The following is a 16,868-nucleotide window of genomic DNA, read 5'->3' as shown; positions in this document are numbered from 1 at the left end:
GAATGGTACTCTCTGCATGTGGCACAGGGGGGCCACTGGCTATCCCCTGTCTTCCAAAAATTTGCTGAGTTATTTCATTCTCTTATGTATCCTTTCTCATTTTCTTTGATCTTTTTTATTCCTTTCTATAATTTTAATGTGGTATCAAGAGTATCGTGATAAATGCATGCAATCAATAAACTATCTTTAGTCAGCAATTATATATAAGTTAATTAGTTATACATGTATTTTAATAATTAGTAAATTACTTATTATAGAATAAAGTTGTATTAAAATTCATTTGTAATTTTAACATATTTATTATATCTCTTCACATCATTTGTTTTGTAGGTTCAAAGGAAACAATTAAACATGAAAATTATAATTGAATTGCAATCTTGTATTGGTATAAAACATATCAGCAAATAAGATGTCTGAAAAGAAGGGTACTTCAGAAGAGCTAGAGGATCTCACTAGTCAATTTAGGAAAGAATCTAGATCACGGTTAGTGGAGGAATCTGGAGTTATTAAAGAAACATCAAACTCTCTAAAGGAAGCTTCTGATGGGACCACTTCCAACCAAATTTGTAAAGCGCGTCCTAGAAAAAATACATTAGGTATATGTGATGATACATCAACATCCTCCTCTGGAAGTAAATCTAAGAGAAATGAAGAACAAAGGAAAACTCTTCAATTTTCTGAAACAATTGCTACATATGACAGCTTGCAGTCAAAAAGTGAAATTTCACAAAGTTCATCATTATCAGTTACTAAGATGAGTGCTGAATATCAGGCTTTCGTTGACTCCCTAACTCATGAAACATTAGAAAAAATTAGTCCACAACTCTCTGAAGAAAATCAGAAAGGACTTGGCTTAGGATCAGATAACTTTACAGTTAACCTCAAAGCCAAGGGTTTACAGGAATTCCCTAAGGACATTTTAAAAATCAAATATGTAAAATATCTCTATTTAGATGAGAATGAAATCAAAAGTTTTAAAGGGGCAGACTCCAGTGATCTGCTAGGACTTGAAATTCTATCCATGCAAGAAAATGGGTTATCATCACTTCCATCTGAAATTCAGTTACTTCATAATTTAAAGCTATTAAATGTCAGTCACAACCAAATATCACATATCCCTAAAGAAATATCACAGCTTGGGACTATCAGGCAACTGTTTTTAAATAACAACTGCATTGAGGATTTTCCTTCTGGCTTGGAAAGTCTTGGAAACTTAGAAATTTTAAATTTGGCTAAAAATAAGTTAAGACATATACCAGATACTCTGTCTAGTTTGAAAAACTTGAGAGCTCTCAATCTGGAATATAATCAGTTAACAGTATTTCCTAAAGCTCTGTGCTTCCTTCCAAAGTTAATTTTACTAAACCTTTCTGGAAACCTGATAAACAGTTTGCCAAAAGAAATTAAGGAACTTAAAAATTTAGAAATACTTTTACTTGATCACAATAAACTTACCTTTTTGGCCGTGGAAATTTTTCAGTTGCTCAAAATGAAAGAACTCCAATTGACAGACAATAAATTGGAAGTTATTTCACACAAAATTGAGAATTTTAGGGAACTTAGGATTCTAATACTTGATAAAAATTTATTGAAAGACATACCAGAGAAAATTTCCCACTGCGTAATGTTGGAATGCCTTAGTCTTAGTGATAATAAGTTAACAGAACTTCCTAAGAACATCCATAAGCTTAAAAATTTAAGAAAACTCCATATAAACAGAAATAATATAGTGAAAATACCTGAATATATTTCACATCTTAATAATATGTTCAGCCTAGAATTTTCAGGAAATTTAATCGCAGACTTTCCTATTGAAATAAAAAACTGCAGAAAAATAACTAAAGTTGAATTGAGTTATAATAGAATAATGTATTTTCCACTAGGTTTGTGTGCTTTAGATTCTCTTTATTATTTGGGTTTTAATGGAAATTATATTTCAGAAATACCTGTAGATATATCTTTCAGTAAACAACTGCTTCATTTAGAATTGAATGAAAACAAACTCCTAATATTTTCTGAGCACTTATGTTCTCTTATTAATCTTGAATACCTTGATCTTGGTAAAAACAAAATAAGGAAAATTCAACCATCTATTTCCAATATGGTATCGCTCCGTGTTCTTATTTTATGCTGTAATAAGTTGGAAACTTTCCCCATAGAAGTGTGTACTTTAGAAAATTTGCAAGTACTTGATTTTTCAGAAAACCAAATACAGACTATTCCTTCAGAGATCTGTAACTTAAAAGAAATCCAGAAATTAAACATCTCAAGCAATCAATTTATATATTTTCCTATTGAACTTTGCCAACTTCAATCACTGGAAGAGCTGAATATAAGCCAGATAAATGGGAGAAAGGTAAGAGACGGATATTTAGGACTTTGTGGGGAAGGCATGACTGATGGGGATCAGAATCTAAGCTGTAGTGTCCGTGTGTGTGTGTGTGTGTGTGTGTGTGTGTGTGTGTGTGTTTAATTTAGCTGGAATACTTTATTTTGTAAAGGATAGGTTTTTTCTTAAACCTCAAATACGGCTTACAAATAAACTTTTCAACACAAGAGTTTTATAGGAGAATATTTCATTAAAATGAAATCCCAAGTAATTAAAGCTGACAATTTTATAGACGTATTTTTATTTCAGTTTAACTGTGAAAGGAGTTTTAAAGTTATGGATGTAATATAAACACATTACTGAAAATTTGGGAAATTGAGAAAAAGAAGTAAAAAAATTCCACAAGCATACCATCATAATATAACTACTGGTCATATGTTGATACAACTTACTTTCACTCTTGCTTTTTCTTATGTATATGATTTTATAAGCAATTATAAAAATACTGTACACTCAGTTTTCAAGTCTTTTATTTTCACTTAACATGTAAGAATTTACCCACGACATAACATAATCATCCCAATAACTGTCATAACCAATACGTGATTTATGTAACTAAACCTCTGTTGTTAAGCATTTAGTGATGCTGTAATTGTTCATCATCATAAATAATGCTGTGATGAATTTCTTCATAAATATAGCATTTTTCATATTTTACTATTTCCCTAGGGAATTCTCCCTAAAGAATTGCTAGATCAATGGGTATAAATGTTCTTATAGCATTTCATTTTACTCAATGCTGACTGAATTTTATGGAAATATTTTTTTTTAAAAGCATTACTGATTTATATATTAAGATCTCAGTAAACGAGTGAAAAGGACACAGCTATTATCTAGCAATCTTTAACTTGACCATCACAGTCAAATTAAAGTACCTTGATAGAGACTGGACTATTATGTAGAGCAAGATTTCCCAGAGTCTGTTCCTAAAACACTAGTCCCATGAGCTTTGAGAGGCACTGGGTTCCTCTCTTAGAGAATCACAATGGATTCAGTATATTAAAAGCTCTGAAGGGTCCTGCACTAAAGAAACCATTTTGTCTCTATTTAACCCACACTTCCCAAAGTTGAAAGTTAAAAAGTTGACCTTTTTAAACCTAATACCTGCTATATAATACATATTCCAGAGAGGCTACTCCAGAAAATACTTGCTTAAGTAGATGGAATGAATAATGATACATGTTGTGTTTTAAACGTTGCTCTTGTACTAAAAGACATGTTTTAGTTCTGCATTATAATCATCAACGAATTCCTTGGCTGATTCATAATCCTCTCACTTTCTCCTCCTGTATCTTACTGTGGAAGTCTGCAAGGTTGTGTCTTTTTCTCTTTTCTATTAACTCCTTCCTAGACTTTGGCATGCACATGACTCTCAAATCTACATAACTGGAGCTAATCTCTCCCAGTGCTGTAGTCCCACAGATTCCCTGGAAATTCCCTGTTCTTCTATTCTTCTATTGTCTCAAAGTCAATATAACTTCAAAATCAAACTCATCTTTCTTTCTAATGCAACTCCTTTAAAAACGTCTCTATTTTTGTTTGTGATGCCACTTTCTTCAGACCTGCCAATCTAGAAATCATGGAACCATCACCAGTTATACCGAATCTTACACCAAAACGATTTCATTGTTCCTCTGAAAAAGCTCTTGATCTCTCTCATTTTCCAATGTCAGTGTCTCATCATTCCATTGTCTCATCATTTACTTCATGCCTAGACTACTCCAGGAACCTCTTGCTGTTCTCTTTGATTCAGTTTCCTTCCTTTTCTTAGGACCTGTCAAAACTATCAGACTTCATTTCACAGGACCATTCTAAGGAATCCAGATTCCTTGGATGGGTGGGTCGTTGCCAAAGACACCATTCCATGTCATTAAAACATCATTTTGAAGGTCACCAGATGAGAAAAATGATTTATCAGAACTCCTTTCAAAAGGAATATTCTCTATCATTGGAAAGATTACTTTGATAACCCTCTTGGGGTGGAGGTAATATGCTCAAAAGATTAATTTATATAACAGCATATATTCACTAAACAGTCATCGGAAGAAGATGAGTCAGGTTAATCACAGGGCTTTTATTTTGCTGAGTGAAGGATGCCCAAGAGGAGTCTCCCTTCCATGGTAGCTCTATCATCACACAGTTCTCAGGCACTTCCTCTAATAAATGTTGAGCAAGTAATTCAAGAATATTTGTTTGAAGGAATGCCAAATTACAGAACTAGCTATCTGTCTTGATCTGACTCCTACCCCGTAGGCCCGGGTTTCAAGCCTTGCCGGAGGCTGGTTCCATGTTCCCTCTCTAAATATATCTCCCTCTGCTTCCTGTCACCTCTCTTTACTGCTCAGCTTCTCACTGGCCATTTTTATGCATGATACTTGTCTTGCCTGAAGTGTCCTGTAACTTCTATACAATTCTATTCTTTCTTAAAAGGCCGTTTGAGTCCCACCTGCTACATGAAGTTTTCTTTTAGTTCTCTCATTTGTACTGAAACACATTCCCTAAACTTCTCTCTCTATATATTATTGTAAACTTTATTTTAGCACTGAATTACTTATTAATGCTGATTTCTGATTGTTTCATATGTGTGTATTTTGTTCCTTGAACTAAATTTTAATCTCCTTGAAGTTAGGGATTGTCTATTATGCTTCTTTTATATATAGAAGAACACTGAGCACAATATCCAGTATTCACCTTGTTGTTTGATTATTTCTGAGGGGCCCATATATTCAAAACTCTTTTGTTCACTCATAGAACTTCCTTTATTCCAAAAGCCACTTGTTATGGCCTTAGTTTTTCTGACGATGCGTATTTTTTCTTTGCCTTAGCAGAGTATCTTAATTCCTGTTACTTTGCAATACTTTTCATACTAGGAATTTTCATTTGAGGCTATATTGCCAAACTGTATGTGTCCATTATAAAGAAATTTACTGAGCACTTACTCAAAATGCATCATGATTGGGAGCATGTATACAAAAAGTATAAAACATGTATCATGTCATTTAAAAATCCAAGAAGAACACACAGGGACTAATAAAAAGTAATGTTAATGAGAGTAGGAGTAAAGACATCAAATATGGAAGAGAATAGTTTAGAAAGACTTCAGGGCGGAGAAGAAATCAAAGCAGGGTAAGCTTTAGGGACGGAAGAAAGGGATAAGGTGGCAACGAACACTGAGTGTTGGGAGAGTGAGGAAAGTGGTTAGCAAGCCACAGGGTTGAATTGGTAGCACCCGTCAGACTGGAGAAATACCTGCATGCTACACAATTTGTTGTGGGTTTTATTAAGGAAGGGAATCACAAAGACTTTGTGATATAATGAAAATATATCCTTTTTAGGACAAAAAACTCTCCTTCCATTTTATTTTAGAAGAAGTTTTAGTCATAGAAATATTTATTAAAAATATAATTGTTTAATCTTTGTTACAGTTAACAAGACTTCCGGAAGAGCTGTCTAATATGACTCAACTTAAAGGACTTGATGTCTCAAATAATGCAATCAGAGAGATGCCAAGAAATATAGGGGAACTGAGAGGTTTGGTTAGTTTAAATGCATACAACAATCAAATAAGATATCTGCCACCATCTTTTCTATCTTTAAATGCTCTCCAGCAACTAAACTTGAGTGGTGAGTGTCAAGCATAACCAATAAGCATAATAAATTAAGTTGAGTTTTGGTTTCTAGGTTGCAAATTTTGCTGACAAGACAGAATGGCAAACAGTCAACATCATGTATTAAGTGCCCATAGGAAGGAAATGGCTAGTGCAGGTACAGAAAATGAGAGCAAAGCATAAGGTCCAGTTCCTTCCCTAAAAGAGGTTATAATCCAGCTGGGGAACCTGCACACATTTTCATTTCTTTTCTGTCTTCTCTGCCTATACCCAGTCATTCATTATTTCTTCCCTTTGTGAACCTGACCTCATCTCTCTCTCTTCACACACCTACCTACACAACCTTAGGTCAGCATTGTCTCTATTTTCCTTCTCTGCTGGCTCCCCGATCCCACTCCTACACCCTACAATACTCTAATACCTTACACTCTTTTACAAAGTAAATCAGTTCAATAACAACAACAAAAAAAGTAAATCACTCTAAAAATGTCAGAATTCCCAAAGCTAGACAAGTATTTTTCTTAATAATTTTTATTATGAAATATTTCAAACTTACAGAAAAATAATAAACACCTATGTACTTACTCTCAGGTATAAGGAATGCTAACATTTTGTGATATTTACTTGAGATATTTTTGATTAAGAAATAAAACAGAATTGAAACTTCTTTTGTACTTCTCCCCAAACTAGAAGTAACCACTGTACTGAAGTTGATGTATATCTTTTTTCTATCCATGTTTTTATACATATATATATCCATAACAAAGTAACATTATTTTGAGTTTTAAATTTTATTATATCTTATCATACTATATGGTATATAATTTACCATTCTGTAACTTGCTTTTTCATTTGTCATATTTCCAAAATTAATCCATGTTAATGTATACATAGACATATTTCATTCATTTTAAATGTATGTATAATATGTATAATATTCAATTATATGGTTAAACAACAATTAATCCATTATCCTGTTGATAGACAATTAGGTTGTTTCCAATTTGTTTGCTACTACAAATATCCCTGTACATGTTCCTAATATACATCTGCTTGAGTTTTTCGAAGTGCATATAGCTATAAGTAGAATCACTGGATCAGAGGTTATGTACATCTTCAACTTTACCAGATTTGAGGAAATTTACGCCCATAGTGGTTGTACCAGCTAATCTCATAAACAGCCGGGTTTCTAAAATTATATCTTTCAGTTGAAAGTAGCACTTATAACCAGAGCCCTGCACCTTCTTAAATTTAAAGGATTTCTAGATTACAAACAAACTCATCTTTTGGGTGCACTAGTACCAGTAGTACAGTAAAACCTACAGTAAATATATCAATACTTAGATATAATGCAACTGGCATTTGTTTCCTGAATCCCCAGAACTCCTAGTAAGCTGGCTATGTAGGTATACATCCGTTTGCAATAACTTGCAATAAGTTACAATAACTCAGCCCTGCAATTCAAGTTTTTGGTCCCACTTTTGTATTTTGGCAAAGTTTCACTGTTTTTTAGGGAGGTTATCTATTTTGTCCAAGTGTAGTACATGCTTCACTCAGCTACTATTTGTGCATGAAAAAAACAAAGGCTGACCAGAGTCTTCTGGCCCACTGGAGAACACAACTACCAATAGAAAGCATAGTTCTCTTGAGGCTCTCTAGTACAAGAATCAAGACAAAATAGGAAGATCATAGACTGTTCTGCAAGCTTAGCCAGTTCTCTGTTAGTCCCTATCAGAATTAGAAAAGTGTATCAGTCAGGATCCAGTCAGGAGACAGAAACCACACCTTAGTTAATTACTAAGTAAAATCTTATTAACTGTTTAACTAAAAGGGTAAAGAGAGAATCCTAAGGTTATCACAAAAGTAGCAATGGCAGGAAGCGATAACCATCTTATGGCTGAGGGAATAAAGTGAAGAAGTTGGAATTATTAAAACTTAGAAGTTTGGAGGAGGGGTCACGCAGTGGTGAAACTCGGAAGTCTGAGGATGAAGTACTGCTTGCCTGGTGCTTGTTCCTCTGAGCTTGGGGGTGGTGAGTGTGTGTTTGTGTGTGGGGGGGGCAGTGTGTGTGTGAGAGAGAGAAAGAGAGAGAGAGAAAGGAGCTAGTTCTGCAGGTGTTGGGAAAACTGCAAACTGCATTCAGCTGTTATGGGCAGGAACTGCTGCCGGTGGGGTAAAAGAGTGTTGCTGGTGTGACACCCAAGGAAAAACAATCAAGGAGCCCACAGAGATGGGTTTGGATCTAAGAGATAATCGCTACACAACTGGCATGCCCATAGTCTCCAGCTTTCCTTGCCAGATTTGAAGTTAGAATCCGTTTCCTCCATTCATGAAACGAAGCTAACAGGAATACCCACGTCATAGATTTGGTTTGTGGACTGAATGAGACTTTGAAAGCTGGTGGCATCTTCATTATTCAGACAAAAGACATTTATATACAGTCTTGAGAACTAGTCCCCTCTGTCACTAATGCTAGTGGATTTAGAAAGATAGATAACCACTTTGAACCTCAGTTTTTCCATCAGCAAGATAGGAAAGCTATAACTTCTGCTTGTTCATAGAATCGTGGAAATATAAGATAAAACTTATGAAAATATTTTGATAAATGTGAGACATTATACCAGTGAAAGGGATTTATAGATTAATTCCTTGCTTTCCTCAAAGCACAGACTTTGAAGTAGGACATTATTTAGAATTCTAACTCCATCATTCACATCAGCTAGATTATCCGATTTGCTGGTATAATAATGTTCCCAGTACTCTATAATCTTTTATTTCTGTAGAATCAGTAGTAATGTTCCCATTTTCATTTCTGATTTTAGCAATTTGAGTCTTGCTTCTTTTTTCTTAGTCCATTGAGCTAAAGGTTTGTCAATTTCATTGATCTTTTCAAAGAACCAACTTTTGGTTTTGTTGATTCTATTGTTTTTCTATTCTCTATTTCATTTATATCTGCTCTAATCTTTATTGTTTCCGCCTTCTGATAGTTTTGGATTAATCTGCTTATCTTTTTCTAGTTCATTTAGGCGTAAAGTTATTAATGTGAGATATTTCTTCTTTTTCAGCTATAAATTTCATCCTAAGCACTGCTTCTGTTGCATCCATAATTTTTGTTTATTGTGTTTTCATTTTCATTCATCTCTTTGTATTTTATAATTTCCTTTTTGATTCCATCTTTGACACATTGGTTGCTTAAAAGTATGCTGTTTAAATTTGTAAATTTTCCAGTTTTCCTTCTATTATTTTTCATAGTTTCATTCCATTGTGGTCAAAGAAGATATACTGTATGACTTTTTTCAGTCAATTTTAATTTATTGAGACTTGTCTTGTGGCTTATTATATGGTCTATCATGGAGAATGTTCTATGTGCACTTGAGAAAAATGTGTATTCTGCTGTTGGAGTGTTCTATGTATGTCTGTTAGGTTTAGTTGTTTTATAGTGTTGTTCAAGTCTCCTATTTCCTTACTGACCTTTTGTCTAAATGTTCTATCCATTATTGAAAGTGAGGTATTATAGCCTCCATCTATTATTGTAGAACCACTTGTTGCTCCCTTCAATTCTGTCAATATTTGTCTAATATGTTTTGGGGCTTTGTTGTTAGGTATGTATATACTTATAACTGTTATATCTTCTTAATGTAATGATCCTTTTAACAATATATACTGTCCTTTGTCCTTTATAACAGTTTTTGACTTAAAGTCTATGTTATCTGATATTAGTAAAACCACCCCAACTCTTTGGTTAGTATTTGCATGGATATCTTCTTCTGTCCTTCAATACCTAGAGCCATAAAAGAAAATACTACTTTCCCAGTCTTTGCAGCTTAGCTCTATGCTGGGGCACTTCAATGCTAAGTCAGGCCACCTATGACTCTGCCTTAGCCTTCTTCTCCTGATTGTGTGAAGCCCAAAAATCCACCACAGGTGCAAACCTAGGATTCTCTCAGTTCTCTTCTGTGCATGTGTTCAGTCATGGATATGCTTACTGTACTCCATTTCCCCAGGATACACCATGGCCCTTCTGAGCCCTTATTCCCCCAAGAAACTTCCTCTTCAGCCTCCTCCTTCCTGGGCTTTTGGATCTGTTTGCTGCTTTCCCTGTCTGCTGTTCCTTGCCCCAGGTAGGCTCAGACATGTGTGTCTTTACATGTGACAACCACTTGCCACTCAGGAAGGCAGCTCCATCCTGAGTCGGGGGAGCAAAACAAAAGTCAGTCTCTGTGTCAGTCCCTCGGGGAATCAGCAGACAGGTCAAAATGCAAAACCTCAGTATTAAAAGAACAAGGTCCATGTTGGCTTTCTGGCACCAGCAAGCTGCACCAGGAATGCAGGCTGCCCTCTCCACAGCTGTTGCTGCCATGCTGGGAAATGGAGGGTGGTATGGAGACGAGTGAAAAAGCCACAGTGCTCTTTTACCAAAATTCTGCTGCCTTTTTCTTCATTGAGCAGTATCCTAGCAACTGTAAAATTCTGGATTAAATTCCAGAATTCTGAAAAAGCTGATTCTATCAGCCCTTTCCAGCTTTTGATTGTTTCAAGTGGAGGGGCTGATTTTTTGAGAGGCCTACTCTGAATTTTCTGTGACATTCATTCTAGGTGTGTTTTTCATGTTTATTTATACTGCTTGGATTTTGCTGTTTCTGGTCTGTATATTCATGTATTTTACTACATTGGTGGACTTTTTTTAACCGTTATTCCTTCAAAATTTTTTTCTGCTTCATTTTCTCTCTCTACTCCAATTACCTTTACATATCGTCCTACAAATCCCTAAAGTGCTCTCTCTCTCTCTCCGTGTGTGTGTGTGTGTGTGTGTGTGTGTGTGTGTGTACACAAAGCTTTCAGCATCTCATATTGATCTGCCTTCAAGTTTACTGACTTGTCTATCATTTCTATTCTGTTAAATCTCTCCAATTAATTTCTAATTTCAGACACTGAATTTTTCAGTTCTAGCATTTCCATTTTTCCTTTTTTATAGTTTATATTTCTCCTCCAAGATTTCCTATTTTTTTCATTCATTATAAGAATATCTTTCTTTACATTCTTGAACATCATTGTATTAGCTGCTTTAAAATTCTTATGTTAACTACAGCAATTGAGTTGTTTTTTTCTCTTGGGAGTGAGACACATTTTCTTTTTTCTCTGTTTTGGATCCTGAACCCTATAATCAATTCTATTTCTCTCCAATGTTGATATTTGTTTTTGTTGCTATTGTTGCTTCATCAGGCACTTAAGTTGCTGGACTAAAAATACAAACTCCTTCCCTGCAAATGGCAGCTCCTTAGATCTTAGTTCAGTACTTTTAGCCATTAGCTGTTATATCAGTTTTCTATTGGTATGTGACAAGTTTCCACAAAATTTCGCTTCTTAAATTAATAAAATATTTATTTCACACAGTTTCTGAGGGTCAGGAACCCAGGAGGTGTTCAGCTGACTTGTTCTATCTCAGAGTCTTGTATGAGATTGCAGCCAACCTGTTGGCTGGTGCTGCAGCCAGGCTTGATTAGGGCTGGTGGATTTGCTTCAAAGCTTATTTATGTGGCTACTGGCAGCAGGATTTAGTCCCTTTCCATATGAGCCTCTTTATGACATGGCAGCTGGTTTTCCCCAGAGCTAGTGATATCAGGGAGTGAGAGAGAATATACTTAAGTCAGAAGCAGCACACACTCCAAGAAGCAATGAGCAACTCTAGTACCCAGATCTTGGTTTCTAAATACCTTTCTTCACTAAAAGGAACCAGGTTCCTTTAATTTTGGCTAAAATAATATAACCATAAATAGCACAAAGGCAAACTTTAGGCCAGTTCCTCTTGAAATGATTACAAATTCTTACTTTGTCAGTTATCACAATTTTACTTTTTATGTCAGGTTTATGTTAGATTAAGGTGGTTTTTTTTTTTTTTTAAAGATCAAAAAAAAATTTTTTTAAGATTTTTTTTTTTTATGTGGACCATTTTAAAAGTCTTTATTGAATTTGTTACAATATTGCTTCTGTTTTATGTTTTGGTTTTTTGGCCACGAGTCATGTGGGATCTTAGCTCCCTGATCAGGGATCAAACCTGAACCTCCTGCATTGGAAGGTGAAGTCTTAACCACTGGACTGCCAGGGAAGTCCCACAGATTAAGGTGGTTTTGAAAAAATTATGTTTAGGGAAGTTGGAGCTTAATCTTCACTCCTTGAGGGTGGACCAGACTTTGTAGCTCAGTTCTAAAGAATAGAGTATGGAAAGGAGAAAATCAAAACATTACATTGGAGAAACCTGGCAGACACTATTTTAGCCAAGGGATAACGTTTAACATGCTAGTGATGTCTTGTGGATGTCAGGTATCCCTGGTGTGATGAGAGCACTTCTCCTCTGTGGTATTCTTTCCAAAAACCCATAACCCCGGTCTATTCATGAAAAAATATATCAGATAAACTCATATTAAGGAATATTCTACAAAATATGTACTACTCCAAACCATCAAGATCATGAAAAACAAGGACAGGCTGAGGAACTGTCACAGACCAGAAGACATAACTGTATGCAGTGTGCTATCCTGGAATGGATACTGGAACAGAAAAAGGACATTGATGGAAAATATAATGAAATTCAAAAATGTCCAAAGCTTATTTAATAGTAATGTGCCAATGTTAAAGTTTCTTCGATTTAAAAATGTAATACAGTGGTACAGATGAACCGGTTTCCAGGGCAGAAGTTGAGACACAGATGTAGAGAACAAACGTATGGACACCAAGGGGGGAAAACTGCGGTGGGGTGGGGATGGTGGTGTGCTGAATTGGGCGATTGGGACTGACATGTATACAGTGATGTGTCTAAAATTGATGACTGAATAAAAAAAAAATGTAATACAATAATGTGAGATGATAACATCAGGGAAAACTAAAACTAGATGAAGAGTATACAGGAACTCTATACAATTTCTGCAACTTTTCTGTAAATCTGAAATTATTGCAAACAAAGTTTATTTAAAAAATTACCATCTCACTTACTCTGTAAAGTCCTTTCCTGCATTATAAGAGGAACGCCTCCTTCTCATTTTGTCATTCTCTATGAGAAAAAGGAAACATTGCTCTGTTTCTATACTTTCTCCTTTTCATTCCTAGCAAGTGGACAAGAGTAAGAACTTATGTTTTGCCAGCATTGTGAGGCTCCTCTGATACTTTGTGAGACACAGTAGATGCCCTTTACATAGTTGTTATTTGTCTCCATAGTTTTCTTTTACAGAAGGATATAATTCAATTATAATTTTTTTCTACTAGGAAATAATCTGACAGCTCTGCCTAGTGGTATCTACAACCTTTTTTCACTGAAGGAGATAAATTTTGATGATAACCCTTTGCTGAGACCTCCAATGGAAATCTGTAAAGGAAAACAATTGTATACTGTTGCACGCTATCTACAGAGGGCAGATGAGAGAGATGGTAGGTGATGAGTGATTGGCTAGCTTACGAGTCATTTTCTGGCATCTATAAATTAACAAATAGTTTGCTTTAATCAGAGGCTTTCAATCTGGCAGAGACTTTCAAATATTTATCGTCTACCCTTTCCTGAAGGCTAGGAGTTTATTTTGGTAATTTTGATTATTTAATCTGGGTCTACACAATTTGAACCATTGAAAACAGGTAAATTTAAGTCACAGGTGAGCTGCTTCCCACCTACTGGCCTCAATGTACTTCAAGAGATTTTTCATCATGGTTGTGGCCAAACTCAGAGAATCTACATACAGATTTTTTCATCAGCTCTGATCACCATATGTAGTTGTTCTAAAAGTTGTATTTTGCCTTGAAGGAAGTTCATAGATCCTTTACATTGATGCCAGTCAGTTCTTGGTTCATTATGATCACCTGTCTGTAATCCTTGGGCATTCTTCATTCCTTCTGTTCTTAAGAGCTCCTTTGGTTGTTCCTGATTACTTCAGAGAGCGGGTCCATTTTCTTTAAATGTCCTTTCACCGGACCAGACGGAGACTGGTTTCTCCAAGACTTTGGGATGGAAGTTTCACTCTCCAGTTCTTTCCCTGGGTTTGGGTTCCCAACAACTAAGCTTTTTTCTGGGACTCTAACTTTGCCGCTCACTGTCAATCCTCAGAGTAGATTCAGATTTTGGTCCTCCAATTTAATGCCGTATTTAAGTATTAAAGCAATTTAATGATCCAGGTTTGGGGAAAGAGAAAATATACAACTATCAGGACCCTGTCTATGTAATCAGGAGGCTTATATCATCATAATCTTATAATCTATTGAGATGGTCACTAAAAATGTACAGTCCTATGTAAGCCACAATATGTATGGCTACCATTCAGAAGCTTTTGCAAGACGTGGGCCTCACGGATGGAAGGAACCTAAGCAATAAAAAGTCACTGTAGGTGTTTTCTCTAACTTGCTAGGCAAGTTGGTTCTGCTAATTATCATAAAAAAGGGGATAGGATATTTAATGGTAACTTTATTTTTATAAAACAAAGCTTTTAGGGGTTTCCAAGGATCTATAAAGTATTCCTGTTAGGTAACAGTACTTTAGAGAAGGGCTGTAAAGTTACATGATTGAACTTCCTTGTTAAAATTCTGTTACTCAAGTTCCTGAGGAAGGCAGATTCATGTGGTTCTAGCCTCTTTGGGGAAAGTTCAACGGGCAATGACAACAGATGAAAGTCAGCAAAAACAAGAGAATCCAAGCCATTTATCTCCTTTCTTTATTCCCACGGGGCCTTCATACTGCAGGCTTGGCACCCAGAGAAATTGGAAAGGAAGTCATCATAGGAGATGTTAATTCTGCAATTAACAAAGAACATGGGGTCTCTTCCTTAAAATTTCACTTAGGAGATTGGACTTCCAATTATATCATTAGCATATAATCTAGCCTGAGGGATTAATGGTATGGATAAAAATTTAAAAACAGAAAGCATAGAACATATTTGAGATGATTACAGAGCGACGGCAGATCACTGGTTCTTGAAAATTCTCAAATTACCTTGGTTAACAAAAAAATGGATCTAAAAAAAAATGGATCTAGTTTAAATTACCTAGAAGCTTTTTTATAAACTAAAAATACTCTACTTATATCTAAGCCAACATTCATTAAATAAGTGATGTGAATATAAAATAAGCATATATATATACCATACTTATAGTAGATTTGAACTTGGTTTCTCAGGATGGTACGCAAAGAAGCATATTAAAAAGTCAGAATTGAAGGAAGGAGCTAAATTCATTTCAAATCCTGAAAGAATTAAAGGGTTTGATGATCACCTTGAAGTTGCTTATAATATCCTTTTTAATAGACATTTTATGTTAAATAGACATTTTACATTATTTATGTTTAGGGTTATTCAGATTTTAGAAGAAATGGAATAAATGGTTCAAATTTCAGTTTGTGTGTTAGAGCTGCACTTTAGTTTTCAATCTTATTTGATATGTACATCTTATAGCAGCACAGAAGTAAAAAACCTAGCTATAATATTAACTCAGAATAGAGTATGTTTTTCAAAAGAGATGACCTAAATTTTCTTTTATGTTCAAATGTAGAGAAAATCTTAGCGAAGATCTTCAAGATAATTGCCAACAATATTACTGAAACAAATTTTCAATTTTTGTGTCAAAAACTAAACCTGGCAATCACAGAAACTGATAAGTCTACAATGAGGTATGTATGAATGACAACATGTAGTATAAGCTTATTCTCATGTTCTGATTTATATCATATTGCTATTAGACGGTTTTGAAACATTCATATTAATATGTACTCTAATTTGCTGTAAAAGACTGATTTTTGTTTATTATATATTTGAGATCCATATGGGTATAGTAGTTTTAGAGCAAGTACTCTGAGGATAGACTGCTTGGCTTTAAATCCCAAATAGTTTTGTGATCCTGGATAAGTCCCCTAACTTAGCTGTGCCTCAGTTTCTTTACTGGTAGAATGGACAGACTTATCTAAGAGAGCTGTCATGAGATCAAGTTATAAAGCATGTAGCATTGTAGCAGTAATGTACTGGTTTATAGTAAATAGTCCACAATTATTTTGAGGTCTTGAGTAAATCTCTCTTAGGATCAAATGTTAATTGAATTGTTGATTTTCTTCAAGGAAACAAGGGATGGCATGGGACTAACATTCACTTACTATGTATGTGCCAAACTCTGCGCTAAACTTTTATATAGACTATCTTCACCAATTAATTTAATCCTCACTTCACTCTGGTAAACTAGCTTGAAAACCTAGATATATAATACTGATGTAGTTTAAAACAATGTTCTTAATGGATAATTAAAATAATTATTCAAAATTTTCAGCACTGTTTCATTAAGTGAGAGAGTCCACCGAACACTTGATAAGTGGAAAATGGAAAATAACAACTTGTCAGTAACCACTGCTGCTCTAAGAGACCAACTAACTCGGGCACTAACTATGATAGGAGCATATGAAATTATGGACAAAATAACAGCTTTAAAACTTTTTACATGTGCAATTAAATTCTGAACAGTGTATCCAGAATAAGAACTGGGAACTTATGATGCACTTATATAATTGAAACTGGATACAAGAGAATTGCACGTCATGTTTCTTTTCATGTATTTCTAAGAGATGATGACAATTTATGGCTACCACTCTAGTGTTATCATAATAAAATATTACAGACACCATTTTATGTATTTATTCTGTTGCCTCTCTACCCTTCCTTCAGAGATACAGATATAAAGAAGCTGTTCTTAAGCTAATATAAATCCTTAGGCACTCTTATCCCTACTGGAAAAAGTTTAAAAATAGAGGATTGGAGACATAGGCATTATCCTTGTGAACCAATATTTCATGTTGCACTTCCAAAACAACAACAAAGACAATAAAATATATGGTGCTTAAATCCAACCTGCAAGAT

At 34.9% G+C, this 16,868-nt stretch overlaps 2 protein-coding genes across 3 annotated transcripts in view; one reads left to right on the top strand and one right to left on the bottom strand.

The window, feature by feature from the left end:
• The window catches only part of ANKIB1 (ankyrin repeat and IBR domain containing 1), a 238,061-nt gene that overhangs the window by 204,417 nt on the left and 16,776 nt on the right, over positions 1-16,868 (bottom strand). The window lies entirely within an intron of this gene.
• Positions 410-16,471, top strand: LRRD1 (leucine rich repeats and death domain containing 1). The gene is made up of 5 exons (XM_007195793.2): positions 410-2,356; positions 5,815-6,013; positions 13,258-13,419; positions 15,520-15,637; positions 16,285-16,471. Exons 1-5 carry the CDS (start codon positions 410-412, stop codon positions 16,469-16,471), a joined length of 2,613 nt encoding a protein of 870 aa, XP_007195855.2.

This window comes from Balaenoptera acutorostrata, chromosome 7 (assembly GCF_949987535.1).
Source record: "Balaenoptera acutorostrata chromosome 7, mBalAcu1.1, whole genome shotgun sequence".
In the NCBI taxonomy this organism is placed as follows: Eukaryota; Metazoa; Chordata; class Mammalia; order Artiodactyla; family Balaenopteridae; genus Balaenoptera; species Balaenoptera acutorostrata.
Note: the sequence above shows the minus strand (reverse complement) of the source record. Positions and strands in the feature narration are given on the sequence as shown.